The sequence below is a fragment of the Solanum stenotomum genome, chromosome 5 (genome assembly GCF_019186545.1).
Source record: "Solanum stenotomum isolate F172 chromosome 5, ASM1918654v1, whole genome shotgun sequence".
NCBI lineage: Eukaryota > Viridiplantae > Streptophyta > Magnoliopsida > Solanales > Solanaceae > Solanum > Solanum stenotomum.
The window spans coordinates 22,005,442-22,030,377 of record NC_064286.1 but is presented as its reverse complement, the minus strand read 5'-3'; the positions used below and the strand labels follow the sequence as shown (position 1 = coordinate 22,030,377).

Sequence of the window (24,936 nt, the reverse complement as noted above, 5' to 3'; positions counted from 1 at the left end):
GTATCTTGGGCTCCTTTGAGGAATTCTTTCCATTCTTGTTAGTTGAAGATTGTTTCGGTGATAGTATGGTTGAGGAAATGCTCTGTTAGAGTTGTTCGAGTGAAGTTTCAGCCTTTGAGGTAGGTTTGACTATCCATCTGTTAGACTGAGATGAATAAGTGATATTTCTTAGGAAGTACTGTGAAATCAATTGTTGTATGAGTTTTAAAGGTTAGTAAGTGTTAACCTTCTTGTTTAGTTTGTGTGATGCTTAGCATGTGTGAAGGCTTGTGTGATACTTCAATTATTATTGAAAATCTGTGATACTTGAGTAATTGTCCGAGTGAGGGGTTGTGTGGCTTATCTTTATGATTGAGATTGAGATGCTCGAGTTAGGGGCTTGATTTGATTTTTGAAACATCTTAAAATGAAAAAAAGTATTTTCTAAGTGGTAAAAACTTATTTCAAATGGATCCATCCCATATCCCTATCATTTGAGGATATATTTCATGACTTGTGATTTTGGAAACTTTATGCTATTCAAAATCATTGATGAATTGATTATGCATTTGTGTAGTATCTGTTATGATGCATTCATCTTCATTCAACATATCATTGTTCATAAAATTATGAGAAAGTGGAGAAATACTATTTTGGAGAAAGAAAATATGACACCTTACTTATATCCTTGGCCACGATCTAGGTGACAAGTTGATGAGATATTGATATTATGAGATTGGTATATGGACTGCGAGTCCCCCATGAGTCCTTTTATGGAAGCTAAAGTTCGGCAAGGTGTATACGACAGGTTCTACGATGACATTGGTTCCACCAAATCATTCCCTCATCTCATTGCATCATATTAACCAATTTTGTTGTGTTGTGTAACTTGCTTATATGTTGATTTGAGTATTATTTTTTCCCTTTCGTGTTTACTTTATTTTCACTGTTATTATATGAATTGGTGGCACCGATGCCGGAATTATTCTTTTTTTTTTGTGTGCAGGTAGAAGCGTTTCATAGTTTATTTCTTAAGTTTGATTAGTTGCTTATACTCAGTCAGTCTAACCTACTGAGTACACATGGATTATACTCACCTCTACTTTTGTTATCATTTTTATGTAGATCCTAGTTAGGATGATCTTCGTAGCGGCTGATCGGATCTCGCGATTTCTTCTCTTTTAGAGTTGTGGGTGAGATCATGCTTTCCGGATCACCATTGGTCTCCATCTATCATTTACATTATTTAATTTTCTTTAGAAGACTTGAGATATATTTCATAATTTAGAAATATATTAGTTGCTCTTTATATTTGTGCCACCAAGTTTTGAGAACTTCTTTGTTATATTCTTATCGACTGTGGCCTGACTTCCCTTTGGAAGTCTTGTATGTGTTATTTTTTTTGGCTTACACATCATTTTGAAGTTCTCAGGGTGTGTAACATCATGACCTAGGCTTTTGAAACGTGACAATTGCTTTGTAGGTGCAGCTACTGCTGAGTCACCAACTTTTGTTGGTGTAGCTGCCTCACCACAAGAGCGGCATCGCCGAAGTGATCCATGCTCTATAGGAGTTGTTGGATTAGCAGATGGAACTAACTTTTCAAGTCTTGAATGAACTCTTGGGATTCATCCAGGGTCCTATAAACACAAACTTAATATGCTACCTAACAAGAAATGACATTCAAGTCTCTAAAAAATCGATGAAACAATCAATGGAGGTCATCTCTACAAAATGTTGATTAAAGTCAACACTACCACCGAAAAACCTAAAAATCATCAAACAACCAAGCATCCCAAAATCAACTCGACCACTACGCGATCCAAACTAAAGGTCTGACTAGACTAAAATCAACTCTTCGGAGCTAATGGCGCCAATGAAATTCTTATCCAACCCCGTTTACCAAGAATGCTGATTGAGGTCAATCTTTTCAATACAAAAGCTTCAAAATGAAAAAAAAAAACTCATCCGAAAATCTCCCTACCATTTCAAGAAGCATGCCACCCATCTCAACATATCAAAAATATAACATAGAATTTACGAAAAGGAGCAAAATACTCAAAGCATACAAGGACATGAAAATGATCGAGAGGGTCATTACAATAGTCTTTTCGATTTATTGGTTAGCAAGGTCTAGTTCTGCTCCTACTAGGACATATTGCAATGGGATTAAACACACATTGATGTATCTAAAAAAGACTATCGATATGAGCTTATTTTATCAAATAATTGCAGTTCCGATCTTATTAGTTATGCTGATGCAAGATGTATATCTAATCAACACAAACTTGATCTAAATTAGTCTACGTGTTTATATGTGGGGTACTGTCATATCTTTGATATCTACAAAGCGGTCTATTGTGGATACTTCATCAAATTATGCTTAGATAATAGATATTCATGAAGCAAGCCAAGAATGAGTGTGGTTGAGGCCCATGATACATCTTATTAGAGAAAAATAGGTTGGAATATGATAAGCTACCCACAATTTTATATAAAAATAATGCAACATGCATAACACAACTAAAAGGAGGATTCATAAAAGAGATCGATCGAAGAACATTTTGCCAAAAGCTTTCTACACATATGAGCTCCAAGAAAATGTTGATATCGACATGCAATAGATTCATTCGAGAGACACTGTGACTAATTTATTCACCAAGTCTCTACCAACTGCAACTTTTGAGAAGATGGTGTACAAGATTGGGATGCTCAGATTCAAGTCTTTGGATTGATATTCTCATTAGAGGGAATTAATATGTGTTTTACTCTTTTTCTCTTATGAAGTTTTGTCCCACTGAGGTTTTCTTGTAAGATTTTTAATGAGATAGGCTAAATACGGATTACTAGATATGTGTACTCTTTTTCCTTCATTAGAGTTTCTATTATTGTGTTTTTCATGGCTAAGTGTTAACAATGCATATTATCTATCAATTAGACATTCAAGGAGAGTTTTATAAACGATAATGAATGTATATAAACTTAAAGTGAATGTCTATCTTTCGAGAAAAATTAAGAACCTTAACTTAGAAATCAAATCATTTTTTCCTATAAATAAAGAATTCTGTTCATTGTAAATCACCTATAAGAAGTCTTTATCTCTTCTCCTTATTATCTTCTTCTAATTGTATTGTAATTTCATAACAATAGGTAACTTTTTCCTTTTTGTTAAGTGATTTGTTTTTAGGAAAAATGTTCTGATATACCCTTCAACTTTGCTATTTAGTATTGATATACCACTCGTTATAAAAGTGACTCACATAGACCCCTATAGTGACAAAATTTGCTCACATATATCCCTTACAGTTACAAAAGTAACTCACATATACCCCAACCATTACAAAAATGATAAAATTAATTTAAATTAATTCTTTGGTTTTAATATTTTTTATAAGTCATGTGTTTGATCTTTTCCACACATAAACTATTCTTTGACTTCTTTGATTATTATTGTTTGAGTTTCTTATTATTTTATTTTTTCTTCCATTCTTTAGTATAAAAATAAGAGAAATAAAAGGAAAGGAGCGTGAATGAAAAATATAATATACATTTATGGGTTTGGTTATTATCGGTTTAGGTTCGGTTATTCGGTTATTAACCATAGACAAAAAAGAAACAATTCATTCAAAACATGAAAAAAGTAACAACAATCCATTTAAAACAAAAAATAGTAGGAATGACTGACATTACAAAACTTTCAACCATTGAATTTACTAAGAATAAAACTTCAAAATTCATTATATTGGCCTAGAAGGAAGATATAATGACATTTTCAATCCCACAAAGAATTGTATAGACACTCATCTACATGAAACCAATAAGATAAATGCTCTCACCTTGGGCATTTTTGCTTTCATAAGTAAATTATAAATATGTTTTGATGAAAACATATATAAGATCTTTAAAATTATTTATAAAAATAATATATTATGTATGTATAATAATAAAATATATGTATATAGTTAATTGGTTCGATTCGGTTATTTCTTCAGTTTTTTAGAACAAAACCCTTACCAACCCAAATGCTATCGATTTTTAAAAATCTAAAACCAAACCCAAATAAAATTAGTTTATTTAATCAATGAAACTCAACGTGCACCAATTGTGTGGAAACTTCTTTGCACTCTTTTTTGTTTCAACTTCAATAATTCTATTGGATATTTTTTCTGGATGAAGCATAAAGGCAGATAATAAAAGGGGTAATAATAATACAAAAAGAAAGGCATAGCGTATAATTAGCCTTTGATAAACAAACCCCAACGAGAAGTATTTTGCATTTGCCGCCAAATACGGGGCCGACTACATACATCTCTTTACTCAAACAAACAAAAACTCGAAAATGTGTCATTGGATCCTTCAATTATTTCTTTTAACCTCTGAATCTCATTCTTCAGGTAATTAAGGCATAAACACATCTCTCAAGCAAATGAATAATTAATATATATATATATATATTCATGATCGTGTCTTATACATAAATTTCTTAATAAGTTGTTGTTGCTGTAATATACACCACAAATATAATAAATATTACAGTTGAAAATTACACCAACAATTGTGTTCTTTTCTTGCATGTTTCATTTTAAGGAATTAACAGAAATTTATGGTTGTTAATTGATGTAACGAAACTAGATCCAGCAAAGACATAATTCATGAATAATAAATGGTTGCAATTTATTAGTAGTATCTATGTTCACTTTCTTGTTTTCTTTTTTTCAGTTGGGATTAGTTCCATCATGTTGAACAGCAATTTAATTTGCATAATATATTGACAATATTTATGTCCTGCCAGGAAAATTAAAGACATGTATTTGGTATAAAACTTGCAAGAATAATGAAAGGGACTTCCTTTGTTTGGGATAATTGAATGATCTATCATGTGAGGTAACAAGCCCTTCCATTATCGCGGTTGCCATTTTTGGCAAAACTATGATCGTAGTTGGTTATGATTCGTGGAGGAAAATAAGGCATTCTGTAATTAATTAGCTGCAAAATCAGGGAATTGTGTCCCTATGGCTGGAAAACCTTGTATGGATGGTGCAGTACTCCTGCATGGAGAACTGGATGTGCAGATTATAGAAGCCAAGTCACTTCCAAACATGGACATGGCATGTTGTTCAAAGTTTAGCCCATTTGGATCTACGCGAAAGGTTAAGAACAAGGATCCAGGGAAATCAGTAACTCGTAAAATAATAGATACTAGTGACCCTTATGTGTCTGTTGTTATAGGTGGGGCAAAAGTAGCTCGAACAACAGTGATTCGCAATGATGAAAACCCATCATGGAATGAGCATGTTCGCATACCAGTTGCTCACACTGTTGATAAAGTTGAGTTTTTTGTCAAGGATAATGATGGGGTAGGAGCTGAACTGATTGGAAAGGTGGAGATACCAGCTGATAAGATTCTTTCAGGTAAAGAAATAAGTAGTTGGTTCCCCATTCTTGGACATTCCGGGGATCCTCTGAAAACTGGTGCTCAACTGCATCTGTCAATCCAATACAAGCCAGTCGCGGAGAATCCTTTATATAGAAATGGTATTGGACGTGATGCAAATAGTGTAGGAGTACCTCATACCTATTTTCCACTACGAAGAGGTGGAAATGTTACTCTTTATCAGGATGCTCATGTGCCTGATGCAACACTTCCAAAAATTTCGCTAGATGATGGGAAGGTTTTTAGTCATAACAAATGCTGGGAAGATATATGTCATGCAATGTTGGAGGCTAAGTATCTAATATATGTTGTTGGTTGGTCTGTATATCATCCTATACGGCTAGTAAGAGAACCTACAAGGCCGTTGCCTTCGGCAGGGGAAAGAACACTAGGAGATTTGCTCAAGTACAAGTCGCAAGAAGGAGTTCGTGTGATTTTGCTCATTTGGGATGATAAAACTTCAAATGATGATCTCTTCCTCAAAACGGTAATATAATGGACAATACAAAACTGTTAATGGGATTTCTAATGACAATCCTTTCGCAGTCGCTATTTGGTAAGCATCATAATATTGGTCTTATTGTCTTATGAGCTCGAATGCAGGAAGGTGTAATGCAGACTCATGACGAAGAGAACAGAAAGTTTTTTAAACACTCAAGTGTACACTGTGTGCTTTGTCCTCGTTCCGCCAGCAGTAAGCTTAGTATTCTCAAGAGACAGGTTTATACTTTTTTTAAAAATTCTTAGGGGCAAGTAGAGGGGAACATATATGCCAGTTGAATTCTAATTGCATGATTATTTAATATTTGAAAAAGTTGTAAATTTTGAACAAGCAAGTAGTTTTACTATCTTCTAGCATAATTCAGCCAAGGGGATCTGTTGATCAAAGGATCACTTGATTCTGCAGATTGTTGGAAACCTTTTTACACATCATCAGAAATGTGTGCTTGTTGACACAGAAGCACCTCAGAATGAACGGAAAATCACTGCTTTTGTTGGTGGCCTGGATCTATGTGACGGCCGCTATGATACTCCCGAGCATAGATTGTTTAGCGATCTCGATACTGTCTTTGGAAATGATGTTCATAATCCTACATTCACAGTAAGCTATTAATTTGGATATCTTGAAGTTTCTGTGATAAAGTTTTATTCAAGACGTCAGAGTACTTCAAAAACCTAAAATGTTTCAATATGAAATAGTTTACAAAGAACAGTAGGTGGGTCTAGGATTTAAATTCTATGGGTTCGATGTTTAAGGTTGTTATATTTTTACTACCATCATTGGGAAAAACAGTATTTTTTACATTCTTGGCTGGATATTGAATTATCTTTTCTTTCATATACCCTTCTGGTATGGTAGATGTATCATTGTATCTCTTACATATATACAGACTACTTCAGGTGGCCCAAGAGAACCATGGCATGATCTACACTGTAAAATTGATGGTCCTGCTGCTTATGATGTTTTAACAAACTTTGAGCAAAGATTTAACAAGGCTATGAAATGGCTCAAACTAAGAAAAGTCAAACAAGGGTCTGATACATTGCTTAAGTTAGATCGAATAGCAGCAATTCGTATGCCTTCCACCGGGCCAGATGGTGACCTTGCGGTCCGTGTCACAAATGAACAAGATCCTGAGAGTTGGAATGTGCAGGTATCAGACATATTTCTTATTTTATGATGTTGCTTCTCTGTCAATCATTAAAAGTTCGTTGTAACCATTTCTTGTGCGCACTCTTTCCAGGTATTTAGATCAATTGATTCAGGATCAGTAAAAGGATTTCCAAAAGACATTAAGGAAGCAGAGGCACAGGTATAATAACTAAATATTTTGGAAATCTGTGTTCCGTATATTACTAGTTTCAGATAGTTCTTGCTGGTAGATGCTGTGTGCAAAATCAAGTCAGAAAGTGAAAGTGGAACATGTTTCCATTTGCAGAATCTTGTCAGTGGAAAAAACTTGAAGATAGAAAGAAGCATACATTTGGCTTATGTGAAAGCAATTCGATCTGCCCAGCACTTTGTGTACGTCGAGAATCAGTATTTTCTTGGATCTTCATATAGCTGGCCATCATACCGCAATGCAGGTATGCAAGTGTTCTCAACTCAATTTCAACTATTGCTCTTTAAAAATTCTAGCTGATAGTCTAACTTAGCCCCCTTTCTCATTTCTACTTTTGCTAGTGATTACAACAAGCTTAATCATGTATATAGACAGCTGAATGTTTAAGTTGCATTAAGGTGTGTAGAGGACAAGGTGTGGAGAATAACTTGTGTGTTATTCCATTATGTAAGATGCATATATACAGATACAATGATCTCTAATTAACGAAACTAAATAAGGAAAGAATCGAAATATATTCTATCATATCCCTACATATTTGTTGCTATGTACACTACACCCAAAGATGTCTACATTCATTATGTAACACTCCCCCTCAAGGTGGAGCATAGATGTTAGTCATGCCCAGCTTGTTACAAAGGTAATCAACTTCAATCCCATTCAATGCTTTTGTGAACAAATCAGCTAGTTGCTCTCCTGTCTTCACATAACCGGTGGAAATTAGGCTTTCCTGAATCTTCTCACGAATAAAATGACAGTTAACATCAATATGTTTAGTTCTTTCATGATACACTGGATTCGAGGCAATATGGAGAGCAACTTGATTATCACACCAGAGTTTTGTTGGTATATGATGCTTTAACCCAATTTCAGTTAAAAGATGATGTATCCACATAATTTCACATGTAGACTGTGACATAGCTCTATATTCAGATTCTGCACTGGATCGAGATACAACACTTTGCTTCTCACTCCTCCATGAAACCAAGTTCCCTCCAACAAGGACACAATAGCATGTAGTAGATCCTCTATCAATTTTGGACCCAGCCCAATCCACATATGCAAAACACTCGATACGATTATGATTGTGATTGCTATAGAATATGCCAAGTCCAGGAGCTCCTTTCAAGTAACATAGAATTTGTTCCAAAGCTGTCTAGTGTTTGATCATAGGTGCAGACATGAACTGACTAACAACACTTACTGCAAAAAAATATTAGGACGAGTCACAGTAAGGTAGTTTAACTTTCCAACTAACCTTCTGCATCTCTCTAGATCATCAAAATGATCGTCATCATCTTTCATAAGATGAACATTAGGAACCATTGGATTACTACAAGGTTTGGCTGCCAACTTTCCAGTGTCTGCATGCAAGTCAAGAATATACTTTCTCTAAGATAGAAAAATTTCCTTCTTGCTTATATTCACTTCTACTCCCAAAAAGTACTTTAACTGGACCAAGTCATTTGTATGAAACCTAGTGTGCATGAAAGACTTGAGGGAAGAGATCCCAACATAATCACTTCTTGTGATGACAATGTCATCAACATATACTTCAAGGAGGATAGTTCCAGTTGCTGATTACCGATAGAAGACTGTGTGATCATATTTGCTCATTTTCAGCCCAAAATCCTTAACTAACTCACTGAACTTGCCAAACCAATCCCGGGGACTCTATTTCAAACCATACAAATAATTTTTCAAATGACAGACTTTTCCACACTCCCCCTGGGAAACAAAACTGGGTGGTTGCTCCATATACACTTCCTCTTGAAGATCACCATGAATAAATGCAAATTTGATATCCAATTGATGTAAAGACCAATTCTTAGAAGCAACTAGAGAAATGAACAGGAGTAAGTTTGGCAACCGGAGAAACGGTGTTTGAATAATCCACCCCATAAGTCTGAGCATAACCTTTAGCCACAAGTCTGGCCATAAGTCTTGCCAGTGAACCATCAGGATTCACTTTAACTGTGAACACTCACTTACATCCCATTGGTTTCTTTCCGTTGGGTAGATCCACCAAATTCCATGTGTGATTTTCCTCTAAGGCATGTATTTCCTCAAGCATCGCATTAGACCATCCAGAATGATTCAAAGCCTCCTTCACTGTTTTGGGTACAAAGATGGAGTCTAGGGAAGCAATCAAAGATTTAGATGAAGATGATAAGTGATCATAGGAAACAAAATTAGCAATAGAATATGTGAATTTGAAAGTCCTTGTATCTTTGCAAAGAGCAATATGAAGGTCAATAGTTTCCCGAGGATCAGGTGGAGGAAGATCTAAAGGAACTGATACAGGACATGAATCATTATTCTCTTGACTCGTTGAGTAAACTTGAGTGATTGGTGGCCTGGCCATCATAGAACGAGTAGGTAATGAAGGCACAATACATGATTGGTTCTCAATAGAAGTACTAGAAGATGGATGACCACTATCATTTGGTGGTACCGTCGAAACACGGGTAACTTGATAGACTAACCATTCATCTTCCTCCCCTCAATTGTAGAAATAAGAGGTGCATAGAAGAATGGTGTAGTCTTTGAAAACACCACATCATTAGATACTAAGTATCTTCCAAGTTCAGTAGAATAAGATCGATAACCTTTCTGGAGATGAGAATAGCCAAAAAAACACACTTTACTGCTTTGGATCCCACTTTGTAACAGATGATGGAACATCTCGAACATACCATGTGCTTCCAAACACCTTAGATTCAATTGGAAATATTGACTTGTTTGGAAAAAGAAGATTGTAGAGCATATTACAAACAAGTACACTAGATGACATATGATTGATTAGAAAACAAGCTGTAGAAACCCCAGTTGCCCAATACTGTTTAGGAACTTTCATTTGAAACAAAAGTGTCTAAGCTGTCTCAAGTAGATGTCTATTCTTCCTCTCAGCAACTCTGTTTTGAGAAGGTATATCAACACATGAAGACCGATGAAGAATACCATGTTGTCTCATGTGTGACTGAAACAATTCTAACATGTATTCTTTGGAATTGTCACTTATCAAAATACGTACGGAAGCATTGAATTGAGTTTTGATTTCAGCATAGAAGGCACAAAAAATGAGTGAACACTTCAGAATGATCCTTCATAAAATAAATCCAAGTCATTCAAGAGAAATCATCCACAAAAGTGACAAAATAGTTGTGCCCAGTTTTGGAGACAACCGGACATGGTCCCCAAACATCAAAGTGAACTAACTCAAAAGCTGACTCAGCCCACTTACTAACCCTTGGACCTACTGAGCTGCGATGATGTTTTGCAAATCGACATGGCTCACATTCTAACAAAGAAATGTTCTGAAACCGAGGACAAAACTTCTTCAACAAAGGTAAATAAGGATGTCCGAATTGACAATGTGCTTCAAATGGAGACACGACATCGGAACATGCAACCACTTGAGGTTCATATTCATAAAGGATGTGGAGACCATCATCTATATGTCCTTTACCAATAACTTAATTTGTTGTAAGATCACAAAACATACAATGATCCGGAAAGAATGAGATATAACAATTGAGGTCTTTAGTAAGTCTATTGAAAGATATCAAATTAAAGGACAATTTTGGTAAACTCAATACAGATGACAGAGTAATGGAAGAGGTTGGCTTAACCGTCCCAGATCTGACAATATTACAAGTTGAACCTTAACAGGAGAAAGTGTTTTATGTGATTGAAAGGTAGAAAATATATTAGAATTTCCTGTCATATGATAAGTGGCACCCGAATCAATAACCTGCTTATTTAAGAGGAGACAAGACATGTTTTACTTGACTCGGAAAGGATAGTAACTGAAATAGATTCATTTACTGATTTCTGATAGTGCAAGAACCTATCAAACTCCTCCATTAAAACCAAAATTGTTTGACCAGATGATTCACCAGATGTAATGGCAAGATTAACTGCTTGAGTCATTTTCCAACTAAATGATTTTACATGGTAAAATAACAAAACCTTCGAATAAATAAAGTTGGACCACCAGAAGTTAATAACCAACAAATTAATCCCAGGTCAAAGAACAATCACTTTGCTTAACAATGAAATTTGAAAGCACACTACCACCTGCTTGATAAGTTCAATGTGCAAACAAGATTGACGAGTTGAAAAGGAGAACAAATCTGACACCGAACTCTTAACGATGAAACTGAAGCTTCCCCAAGAATGTTATCAAGCAGCCAAATAACAGAGAAAATAAAGTGATTGAAATTAAAGAACCTGGGCAGAATCTGGAACCGTCAAAGCTTTCACAAATCAAGATTATCGAACCAGATACTATCAGTTCCTAGTAAGAAATGTCACGACTGTGCCCAAAATGAAATCAGATCTAATTTCCAGATTGTTGGAAAATCAGACCCACACATGCAACCTCAGCAGATTGCTGGAAAATCTATTACCAATGCGTGAGACCAGAGGCGTAGCTACCCTATAGTGAGGGTGTCCCCTTCGTCGGAAAATAATACCATATTTATAAGTAAAATGATACACGAAGTGATTAAATAACAAATTTTGTACACCCTTGACAGAATAGGTGTTGTAGCCCAATGGTTTTAGATGCCTTCAAAGAGCCCTAAATGCTCATGTGTTTAAATCTCACTAGTGACATTTTTTTCCCTTTTTTTTTCGGATACCCTTCGTGAAATTCCTAGCTCCGCCACTATGTGAGACTCTGTCTCTTCCTCGCTGACCACACAAATTTGTATGTTTTAAAATTTATTTTGCTAATATGGGGAAGACAACCCACCCTAGGTAGAAGGTGACCACTTAATCACAACTTGCAAATGCCCCAAAGTGCCTCCGGCGAAAATTCCAATTAACATCGGCAAACAAATCCACCATGGCTCTGATACCATGTAGAAGACAAGGTGTGGAGAATAACTTGTGTATTATTCCATTATGTAAGATACATATATACAGATACAATGAGCTCTAATTAAGGAAACTAAAGAAGAAAAAAATTAAAATATATTCTATCTTATCTCTACATATTTGTTGCTATGTACACTACACCCAAAGTTGTCTACATTCATTATGTAACAGCAAAATTCTATTGATAGAGCCGAGTCGGCAATATAAATCTATCATATTCTTTTTCAAACTAGGAAAAATGTTGTTCACAAGCAAGACAAGAGTTTGTTATATACTCGTACCGAAAAAAGGTGTTATATGTCCGTGTAGGGATAAATGTGAGATTTAAAGAACCACTAGTTTTAGAAAAACACATAATTTTCCTTGAAATAATGTTTTTTGGGTATAGAACCAAGGGGATTTCGAGGAGAATGTATACAAAGGCTTTAACATTGCCAATTCCAGCTAGTTTGGGATTGAGGCATTTTCTATTGAAAGATAGAAGAAAGGTAAGAGTTTGTCAACAAATTAACAGAAAACTTGTAGCTTTGAAGTATAAGTGAAAAGAAATAAATGTTGAAGGGAAGTTCCAACTTGACTTACAAGTTTTAGGTACTTCTGCGTATTTAAGGATGTCTTGTCAAAACTCATACTTGTATACGCATCCACTGTTATGTAGGACATGTGGTGAGGAAATTCTTATGTTTTGTAGATGAAAATGTAATGCATAATTTTTAATGTACTGATTAAAATTTGTTTGTACCATCTAAGGAAAGCAAAATCTAATGAAGCAAGATAAGGAAGCTGATATACATATGTACATACTTAAACAGGTGCCCCTAGCACTCAAAAATTGGCACAAGTATGACAAATGCATGAGCATGTGAATGATGAGCTCTCGAATAAGGGAGATTAGTGACATACTGGAGAAGTTTTTGCATGTAGAGGCCTTTTACAATTATTATAGACGTAGACATTTGATGATATGTATGGTAATGAGGCAGAAATATTTCCAAAATGCTATACAAATGATGAGCAGGAGTTCCAAAAGTCAACTACAAACTAAGAGCTTTTAACTATAAATTCAAATTTTCAAACACAATCCATAGTTAAGTTGCAAATAAATGAACATTTTAGAATCTTTACCAAGAAAAATGAATGTCATAGCTTACTTAAATGCAATATATAACATCCGGTACTATATCTTTCTAACAGGAGCTAATAACCTAGTCCCTATGGAAATTGCTCTGAAAATTGCGAGAAAAATCGCAGCAAATGAACCTTTTGCAGCATACATTGTGGTTCCAATGTGGCCTGAAGGTGTCCCAACCAGTAAAGCAGTGCAAGAAATTCTCTTCTGGCAGGTTCGAATGAACTATACTTACTTGTTTTATGAAAAAAATTCCTTCCTCTAGTTTGCATATCAGTAAATGAACTAGGCTACTGAACACTCAACTCTTCATTTGTTTTATGATTTAGAATAGACATTGAGGTCATTATCAAGCAAGAACGCTCTTGTGAGCTGAAGATATACTCACAAAGGCTATGTTTTCTTCGATTTCATAAGTATTTGCACAATTTTTAAAATCATACTTATCTTGTCACCAAGATTCGACCATTTACGTTACCTACTGATATTCATATTTAGGTATAAAAGTTGATTCTTGGATAAAAAGCTACAAAGAGACAGTATTACATGAAATGTTTTTTAGCTCAAAGCTCTACCTTGGTTGTCCAATGGTCATGCCGAACTGATAGTTCATAAATCCTAATGCCTCATCAATTCTGATTTATCTAATAAAATTGTTATTCTGGAATTGCAATGATTACAGAGCCAAACAATGTCTATGATGTACAAAATTGTGGCAGAGGCTCTTGAAAAGGCAGGCCTTTCTCAGTATTTTCATCCTCAGGATTACTTGAACTTCTACTGCCTAGGGAAACGTGAAGTAAAGCCTGTAAATCAGAAAGCTAGTGCACATAACCAGGACCGTTTACTGGTACAGTTATGCTTAAATTACATGGACTATTAATATATCGATAATAAATGTCGCATCCTTGTAGTAAGTATAGAACAATAACAATGTCTCTTATTTATTTTCTATGATCCTTGGGATCTTGAGGTCAACAATGACCTTGTAAATCAGCAGTTTCTACCATTGGACCGGAGCGCTTGAAAAGGTAAGAAATTGTAACATTTTAGTACACCTGACTTTACAGGGATTGGCTCAAAAGTTTGGGAGATTTATGATCTATGTACACTCAAAAGGAATGATAGTAGATGATGAATATGTCTTGATGGGTTCTGCAAATATCAATCAAAGATCTTTGAGTGGTTCAAGGGACACAGAAATTGCTATGGGAGCTTATCAACCAAATTACACATGGGCAAGAAAGGATCGCCATCCAAATGGCCAGGTTTGGGATACAATTTATTTCTTTCACTACAAATACCATACACATCCGAAGAATGCTATAGTTGATAAATATTCTGAACTAACAGCATGTAGTACACTAGTTGGATGACTAAACTAGTTGAATTAATTGTTTTTAAGTATAGTAACTGAGCGTGTTAACATGCTAATGAGAATCGAGAGCTTCATATATATGAGCATGAGTTAATTTCTATACCAGTATGAAACAAATTATGCTATCATGCCATTTAAAAGATAACTAGAGGCAATAACATAATGAGTGAAATTAGTAACTGCAAAACAAAGGCAAGTTAAATTGCACTTATAAGTGAAATTTTAGGACTATAACCACAAAGTGAATGGAAACATATTCCAGGTGTATGGTTATCGGATGTCTCTGTGGTCTGAGCATCTTGGATTAGTGGAGAATACATTCATGGAGCCTCAGACCGTGGAATGTGTTAGACGCGTAAATGAGATGGCTAGCTACAACTGGAATGCATTTTCAGGAGATGAGTACAAGAAGATGAAGGGGCACTTGATGCAATATCCAATTCAGGTTAGCAAAAATGGAGAAGTCACAAATTTGCCTGGCTTTGAATGCTTCCCTGATGTTGGTGGTAAGATTCTAGGGGCACCCACAAATCTTCCTGATGCTCTTACCACTTAACACTCACATATTATCAAATGCGTTGTGCTTAGTCAGGCCAATGAGATTCGGATACCGGATGCCTAAAATCAAAAAATGAAATAATGCATTGTGATTTTGGACTTGTTACAATAGAAGCTAAGCAAGGAAGATATATAAGAGAATTTCAAATACAAGTCATTGAAGTTATCTATTAATTTTTGTTGAATGATTAATATGAAGAGATTGTTTATCAGAAACTTTATATACAAATTTGTACAAATTTACTTCTTTCTTAAACAGCAGAAAATGTTTCCATAAAATATAATGTTTCTTTTGTTTTCTACAAATTTGTACAATGTGCATGCTAGTGTTAAGAAAAGGTTGACAAATCCTTCTAAAACTTTGTAGAGTTGATGTAATATTAAGATCTTCTTTTACCATTAAGAACATCATCATATCAATTATACTACTCCATCCGTTCCATATTAGTTGATCATTATACTAAAAATAGTTGTCCGTTTAACTAAATCAAGAAAGCATTAATTATTATTTTTATATTACTCTTGCAATTAGTTTTTTTCCGAAAGTGTTCACATTTGTTTGTAAAATTTCCAAGAAGGTTTTAAGGGGTGAACTAGTAAAATAATCTTCTTGTTTATGATTTCTTAAGCATTGTGCAAAATAAAAAGTGATAAACTAATATGGGACGGAGGAGTAGGAATTAAGTGAATAAATGACCAACAAATTAATCATAAATAAATCACTAATCATCATAAATTATTAAGAATGGGAAGCTCCAAAATGGAAAATTATTCATTGACAGAAGTGACCGCTTTCTAGAGTAGTTGGTACCGGCCCTGTTCACTTCAGCATGCAAGGAACACCTTCAATGAAAGTTTGATTTTTCCTGAATGTATCCTAATTTTTGGCCTAATTTGTCTTCTGATGATCGATTCAACCTCTGATCAAAAAGAAATAATGAAAATACTGTTTTTCCCCTTCAATTAAGCACAATTTTTGTAATATTTTTGTCCAAAAATATAAATATACATATGAATCAAAACAAAAAAATTAAAAATAAAAAGTTACTTTATGAAAATGCGGAACATTAAGATGGTTAGATTAGAGAGACTTTTGAATTTCCCAAGAACCATATAAGCTTAATTAGAACAATTAATTTGTTGAGTAATGGTAAATGACTGTTATGTTTTGATCACATTCAAAATCGTAACATTACAAATTTTAATTATTAAGCACTTATTAAACAAACAGAACTGGTATTAATGTAATGACATATTCCTTTAGTCCAAGGAAGACTCATACTCCATCCATACCTATTTATTTCACAAAAATCAATGCATAATTGACATTATTCTTCTGATTTTACCCTTAAGAGTTCTTAACCTTGAAAATATGTATTTGACCAATATAGAAAAACTAAGTAAACAATTCATGTCCATTGGTCAAATTTATTCATGTTCATTGATTGAAAACTTGACTTTGAGAGAACACTAAATAAGGGTACAATGATAAACTTACTTTGTTTCTTTTAATATGTGGACGTATAAATAGAAACAAAGGGAGTATATGTATGTTGGGTTTAAGCAATGTGTGAATAGGAAATAAGAATGAATCAGAAATTGGGAAAACCAATTTGGAGGGAAAATGAAAAGTCATTTCTCTCATATTGGTAGAAGAAAGGAAAAAAATTGTTCTTATATTAGGAAACACTTCCTTTATCTCTTAAAGGATTAAGTAGAAGGGGTCTCCTCGCGTCTTCGTTGCTCGCTCGCTTGGCCTCGGCTCCGACAAATGATTGACTTCCGAACATACACCTATTTTCCCAAAAGACACAAACGTTCTGAACAAGCATAGGTGCGTTCACACTTGTTGTTCAAACTTGCTGCAATTGGCTATAAATAGTGAGACTTCTCTCTTTTCAAACACTGAAAATTTTCTCTCTTCTGCATACATTTTCTTACAAATAAAATTATCGATCGACTGAGTCTGTGTGTGCGCTCTCATTACTAATTTTTGAGTTCGTTGAACTTATTTAAGTTTGAGGTACCGCTACTTCTTTAGTAGTTAATCTGTTTTATCTTGGGAGGAATAAATCTACAATCTCGGATACTTGAGGGAATTAAATTTCTTAAGGATACACAGTGAGTTCTGTGGACTCGGATTGTTTATTTTCTGTCTTTCTATTTCATCTTTTCTCTCTTACTAACCTGAATATAGGAGTTAACAAGCTTAAGAAATTTAATATATATTTGTTTTTGTATTTGAGGTTTCTGGAGATTAAAACCTCTCTCACTACAAAAAAATCAGGTTTTAGCGACAAACGAAATCCGTTGCCAAACCACCCAAATCCGTCGCTAAAGGGCTTTAACGACGAATTAGTGACAAAATCTCATCCGTCGCTAAAATGCTCGTAGCTAAGCCTTTAGCGACGAAATTTGTTGCCCGTCGCTAACTCTAGCGACGGATTAGCGACATATAATTCCATCGCTACCTTTAGCGACGACCTTTGTCATAACTATTTCATACAAAATTTGTCGCTAATTTGGTTGTGGATTTCGTCACAAAGAATTGTTAGCTTCAGAATTTTTGTAGCTATATTCCGTCGCAATTTATACACAATTATTATAGAAGTGTCACATTTTTTTCTTTTATATTATTATATATTTATTCAAAATCCATATAGATTGTACTAAATTAGAATAAGTGATATTCAATAAGCATTAAAACAATCTAATTTTATATAAATAGCAATTTAAAGACTAAATAGTCAATCCAAGAGTACATAAATGCTAAAGAATCAACGTTCATAATTGTTCTTCAACCAATAGAATAGTGTTTTAAAGAAAAAACTAACTAATGTCATGCTCGAGAGATCATTATCAGAACCAGAAGTAGGACCAAGGCCATAATAGCGGTTTCCTTGAGAACCAAGCCCATAATATTCTCCTTATCTTTCTTACCACAGTCTCATAATGCACTTGAGCTGCAACATCCATCTTATCCTACATTCTAATGCAATTGTTGTGATCACTATTTCTCCAACAATTCTTGAACTCCATCTATCCTGGAAACGAAAATAAATAAAAGGCTTTACACATTCAATTTATCCAATAAATATATTTGAATATGTCATCTATAAGGTTAATAAGATCACATAAAGATTTTTACCTATGTGCACAATTGAGATTGGTCACCAGGTGGAAAGAGATTTTCAACCATTTCCATATGTATAAACATAAAAATATAATGCAGTTTGCCCGACCAAGCACAATTCATTTAATATTTGCAAATATATGAAACAACTCTATCTCTATTGTGCTAAGAAACATTGACATGCATAATTATGATACGAGGCAAAAAGGAAATTGGAGTTCCTTAATGCACAGTGGTGAATGGAATAAAACTAGGCTAGAAGAAGATATAGATGCATCTGATTCAAATTCTTACCAAGACAAATCTGACACTAATTATGATTACTATGAAGTTCATGCAGTAAAAAATTTTCATACAAAACAAACTAATATGAATGTTGATGCCACGAGTATCAATTGGAGAAAACTAGTAACTTTGTAAAACAAAGACATGTTAGAGACGCTCTTCTATCTTGTAATTTTAGCAAGAAAGGCACATAAAATCTTGAAAAATAACAAGGTGAGATTCATCCAGTGTGGTACGAAAAAAGGGAGGGAGCAAACAAGCTAACAATATGGAAGGGGAACCTAAGGAGTGATCTTATTTTTGTAGATTTCACTTGCATAAATAAAAATTTGAATAGTATGCTTGAAAGGAAAGTTTGTGTCCTATCAGATAACTCAACATAGTGTCGTTTATTAAGCAAAACTTAGTGACTCAACTAACTTGATAAATGCTATTACTTGGAAGTTGGTGCTTTATCACCTCTTTGTAAGGAAAAAAAGATTAGGTATTAGATATGAATTGATTTTTCAAAAGAGCATGAAAATAAAAGTGATAATAACGTCTACATAAATATGGAGGAAGTAGTTAAATAAAAGTGATAATAACGGCCACATAATTGTTATCTCTTTAAAACCCAACAATAATAACGCCACGCGGAAAAGCTTCACTGCACAAAGAATTAGATACACAAATGTTGTAAGACTGATGCACCTCTATAGAGAGACTATTAAATCTTTCCAAGACAAACATGTCAATTTGTACCAGATTTTCACTCCCAATTTATGTGCCAAAACACGTCAAATTTTTACTCAAATGCACCAAACTATCACCCTCATTTTATGCAACAAATGCAAAAGACTTTTCCCTCAAATGCACCAGATTTTTATAACAAGAAGTGCATCAAGAGTGCAAGAAAATTAGAAAATGAATACACCATATATCACGAGTTACCAATGGTAATTACAAGCTTCTATCATTGACGAATCACAATATTAAACATTTAGCAGACACTACACCAAAAGCTTCAAGGGAGAGTATAACATTTTCATTTATAAGTAGAATAGATGACAACTAAACTTGACAACCTTTCAGAAGTGTTCTTCACAAAGAAAATATCGACAAAAGGGTAGATTTTGTGGTGAAGTCTACAAGTTGAATATTGAGAGCAAAGAATATATAGTTCAAGAGCCAACTTAGTTCATAAATACTTTACATGAATTTCATGCATATATACCATCCACAAAGGGAAAAACGGACACTGTTTAGCTAGTTTATTTCCACATTCCAGAATAAGTTTACCTATAAATTTCTAATTCGAAAACAAATCAAAATGCAAACTATAACCTGGAGATGGCTTGCCACATTCCTTCTTGTATATCCTTCATGATTCATTATGATATTAGTTGAACTCTAAAGTTGTTAAGAGTCATAATAATCACTTGAACTTAGAATATAAACTGTTGGTAGTAATCGTGTGTTAGAACTATAATTTCATGTTTGTCTCAATGTGTATCTTCAAATAGCTAACCAACTGAACAATTTAGATTTTCCTCGGAGGAAGGATCCTCTACCAATTATTTTTATTAATAAATGAGGTTATGGAATAATATTTTATTTACCAAATCATCCCACCAGATTCTGAAAATGTATGTCTAGACATACATGTAATTATATAAATATATGTGTATACACAAGTACTTTCTCCGAATTGTTCAATAATTATTCACTTTTATGTGATATACAATATGTGATCATTACTTAAGAACAAAAAAAATACAGGTAAAAGAATCTAGTTTTAATACAAACAAATTCCAAACTAGTGGTCATTATGTACTCTCTGTTGATCAAATTTTTGTTATGTACAATTTCTATTCAAAAATCATATTTTTTTTATTCATGCAGTTCTATGTAGTTGCCAAGAAGACATTTTCCTTCTATGGCGAAACCAAAACAGAGGGGGTTAAATTAGTGGCAGAGGTATTACATTTTCTTGAAGAAAGAAAAAACAATTGTATTAATCCTCTTAATATTACATCAACTTTCCACTACACAACACACTCTCAATTAACCAAAAGTTTCTCTACTTTCAAAAATGTCATAATCTTGACTTGAAACTAAGGATTCCCTAGAAAAAATGAAAATCATATAAAAAGCAACGACTCCTAAAAATGCAATCGATTACATATTGACTCAAAGAAATAAACGTGAAAATATATTAAAAAAAAATTATCAGCCATTGTTCCTACTCAAGCTTTCCCTAACAAAATTAAATAGAAAAATCGATAACTAATTAAATGCAAGAAAATATACATTACCTGAGATGGAAATAGAGATACTTTTCAACTCTATAAAGCAAGGGACAAACTACTGGAGATAAGCGAGGTGACGGAGAGGACGAGCCACTAGAGATGGGTGAGGTGCTGGTGAAGACAAGTTGCTACAAAGAGCGAGCTTCTAGAGAAAACAAGCTGCCATAGAGGGAGAGTTGTCAGATAAGACGAGCTGCCGCAGGGGGATAGCTCCCGAAGAAGACGAGTTGCCGTAGAGGGCGGGCTGACAGAGAAGATGAGCTGCTGGGGAAGACGAGTTGTCGCAAAGGTAGAAGAAAACCCTAGGTTAAAAAGAGCAGAGGGGCTTATATGTTTTATTGGTTATCTTTACTATGCCCTAAATACAATTTATGTAGCTATTGATTTAGCGACAAAACACATCCGACAGAAGATATTAATTTAACGACAATTTTTTTTCGTAGCAATTGATCTTAAATATTTTAATGAGTGAAATATGACTAGCGACAAAATATTTGTCGCTACATCCGTCGCTAATGATTAATAATTTTTTCCACTATCACTTTATCGCTAATTTTGTAGCTAAAAAAGGGGCGCCAAAATTTAGAGCCAAAAATTTAGCGACGGCCTAAACATTCCATCGCTAATCTGTCGTAATATTATATGCCAATTATTTTTTTGCTTTTTTGGCGACAAAATTGTAAATTGGTAGCTAATCTGTTGCTACATAGCGACAGAAATATGTTTGTTGCGAAAATCTGTCGCTAAACACAGTTTTTTTTGTAGTGTCTGTTTTTTTACTCTGTTTAGATTCATTCGATTATTGATTAAAAGAATATAAGAACTTTATCGTTAAATCAGAAACAAGTTGTATAAAGATTTATTCTTTACGGTTAGTATATCATATACTAAATTGTCTGCTATTTGTGACAGAAAGATGACTAATTTAAGTCAAGTTAATGTTGGAACAATGAGTGTTGCAACAACATCCGTTGCACACAATAGTTCAACTACTGCTCTTGCACCGACTAAGAAACTTGGAAAGTTTTCTGGAGTCGACTTCAAGAGATGACAGCAAAATATGTTCTTCTATTTGACTACGTTGAGTCTACAGAGGTTCATTGGTGAGAACGTTCCTATTCTGTTGGATGAAACTCTGAATGAAGAACGATTCTTGGTAACAGAAGCATGGAAGCACTTAGATTTTTTGTGCAGAAACTATATTCTGAGTGGCCTGCAAGATGATTTGTACAATGTGTACAGTAATATGATGACCTCAAAAGAATTCTGGGATGCTTTTGAAAAGATGTACAAAACAGAGGATGTAGAATGAAGAAGTTCATTGTGGCAAAGTTTTTGAACTATAAGATGATAGACAGTAAGATTGTCATCATCCAAGTTCAGGTATACATATGAATTAAATAAAAAAAATAAAAAAAAAGTTACTTTACGAAAAATGCGGAACATTAAGATGGTTAGATTAGAGAGACTTTTGAATTTCCCAAGAACAATATAAGCTTAATTACAACAATTAATTTGTTAGGTAATGGTAAATGACTATTATGTTTTATCACATTCAAAATCGTAACTTTAGAAATTATAATTATTAAGCAATTATGATTCAAACATAATTGGCATTAATGTAATGACTTATTCCTTTAGTCCCAAGGTCCCACCATACCTATTTATATGTCATTCTTACTAAAAATAAATATTTCTTAATACTTGTCATTTCACAAAAATCAATCTATAAATGACATTATTCATCTGATTTTACCCTTGACAGTTCTTAGCCTTGAAAATATGTATTTGACCAACATAGAAAAACTAAGTAAACAATTCATGTCCATTGGTCAAATTTATTCATGTTCATTGATTGAAAACTTGACTTTGAGAGAGCACTAATTAAGGGTACAATGATAAACTTACTTTGTTTCTTCTAAAATGGTGATATATAAATAGAAATAGAGGGAGTATATGTATGTTGGGTTTAAGCAAGGTGTGAATGAGAAATAAGAATGAATGAGAAATTGAGAAATGTAAGGGAACCAATTTGGAGGGAAAATGAAAAGTCATTTCTCTCATATTGGTAGAAGAAAGGAAAAAAATTGTTCTTATATTAGGAAACACTTCCTTTAGCTCTTAAAGGGTTAAGTAGAAGGTGCCCCTCGCGTCTCGCTCGCTGACTTGGCCTCTACTCCGGCAAATGATTGACTTCCGAACAAACATTTATTTTCCCAAAAGACACAAACGTTCTAACAAACATATGTGCATTCACACTTACTGTAATTGGCTATAAATAGACAGATTTCTCTCATTTTTCAAACATTAAAATTTTTCTCTTCTGCATACATTTTCTTACAAATAATATTGTCGATCGACTGAATCTGTGTGTGTGCTCTCGTTGCTAATTTTTGAGTTTGTTGAAATTATTTAAGTTTGAGGTACCGCTACTTCTTTAGTAATTAATCCATTTTATCTTTGGAGGAATAACTCTAAAACTTCATGTACTTGAGGGGATTAAATTTCTTAAGGATACACAGTGGATTCAGTGGACTCGAATTGTTTATTTTCTATCTTTATTTTTCATCTTTTCTGTTTTACTAACCTGATTACAGGAGCTAACAAGCTTAAGAAATTTAATATATATTTGTTTCTGTATTTGAGGTTTGTGTAGATTAAAAACTTTCTGGTTTTCTACTCTGTTTGAATTTAAGATTCATTCAATTAACAATTTATAAGAACTTCATCGTTAAATCAGAAACATGTTGTATAAGATTTATTCTTTAGTGTTAGTATTTCATATACTAAATTGTCTGTCATTTGTGACAGAAAAATGACTAATTCAAGTCAAGTTAATGTTGGAACAATGAGTGCCGCAACAACATCTGTTGCACACAATCGTTCAACTGTTGCTCTTGCACTGGCTGAAAAACTTGGAAAGTTTTTTGGAGTCGACTTCAAGAGATGGCAGCAATAGGTGTTATTTTATCTGACTAAATTGAGTCTGCAGAGGTTCATTGGTGAGAAGGTTCCTATTTTGTCGGATGAAACTCCAAATGAAGAATGATTCTTGGTAACAGAAGCATGGAAGCACTCAGATTTTTTATGCAAAACTATATTCTGAGTGGCCTGCAAGATGATTTGTCCAATGTGTACAGTAATATGAAGACCTCAAAAGAGCTCTGAAATGCTTTGGAAAAGAAGTACAAAACAGAGGATGTCGAATGAAGAAGTTCATTGTGGCAAAGTTTATGGACTATAAGATGATAGACAGTAAGACTGTTGTCACCCAAGTTCAGGAGTTGCAGGTCATAATTCATGATGTCCTTCCTGAAGGTATAATTTTTTGTAATAACTGTTGACTGATGGAGGATTTCCAAGAAGATATTCTTGTCATCAAAGATGTGATCCTCTAAGATGAGAAGATATTCTTCATATCAAGATATGATCCTCTAAGATCTTAGTATAATTGTGGTAATCTAGAATATCATATCTCTGATTCTTTCTCTTAATGCAAAGATTTAGGTGATTCTATTCCACAATCTTTTATGTATATATAAAGCCATGTACATGACATAGAAAGATATGAATGAAATTATTCAATAATCTTATTCCACATGGTATCAGAGCTTTAGGCTTATTCCTGGCCAATTTTATTCATCTTATCTTGAAAAATCCCATTTTGCTATCTTTATCTGCCCAAACCATGTCTGAAAATGGTACTGCCGCAAATATTCCAGTCTCTGAAAATGTTTCTGCAACCGTAGAGAATAACTCTACAGTTTCAATTGGAGATTTGCAACATTCAGCTTCAACAGGTAGTTGTTCATTGGCCTTCACAGGTATTTCTTACTCTTTTATTACTAATGTCTCAGACAAACTTTCTCCAACGTGGGTGGTTGATTCCGGGGCAACTGATCACATGACTAGTCTCTCTCATCTCTTCATATCATATTCCCCTTGTCCTAGCTATAAAAAAATAACTATAGCTGATGGTTCAGTTATTACTGTAGCTGGGCAAGGAGACATACCACTTGGAAAA

At 34.0% G+C, this 24,936-nt stretch overlaps 2 protein-coding genes across 2 annotated transcripts in view; both read left to right on the top strand.

Annotated features, from left to right (window-relative positions):
• The window catches only part of LOC125865077 (ferredoxin-1, chloroplastic), a 791,835-nt gene that overhangs the window by 460,239 nt on the left and 306,660 nt on the right, over window positions 1-24,936 (top strand). The gene's annotated exons all lie outside the window — the stretch shown is intronic.
• On the top strand, window positions 4,977-15,209 carry LOC125865061 (phospholipase D delta-like). The gene is made up of 10 exons (XM_049545228.1): window positions 4,977-5,900; window positions 6,017-6,133; window positions 6,321-6,515; window positions 6,805-7,068; window positions 7,159-7,227; window positions 7,354-7,501; window positions 13,336-13,484; window positions 13,953-14,120; window positions 14,341-14,538; window positions 14,911-15,209. Exons 1-10 carry the CDS (start codon window positions 4,992-4,994, stop codon window positions 15,202-15,204), a joined length of 2,511 nt encoding a protein of 836 aa, XP_049401185.1. The 5' UTR covers window positions 4,977-4,991; the 3' UTR covers window positions 15,205-15,209.

Coding starts and splice junctions, on each gene's coding strand:
- LOC125865061 (XM_049545228.1), top strand. CDS start 4,992: ATGGCTGGAAAACCTTGTATGGATGGTGCAGTACTCCTGCATGGAGAA. Junction 13,485..13,952: donor AAGAAATTCTCTTCTGGCAG/GTTCGAATGAAC, acceptor CAATGATTACAG/AGCCAAACAATGTCTATGAT. Junction 14,539..14,910: donor ATCGCCATCCAAATGGCCAG/GTTTGGGATACA, acceptor AACATATTCCAG/GTGTATGGTTATCGGATGTC.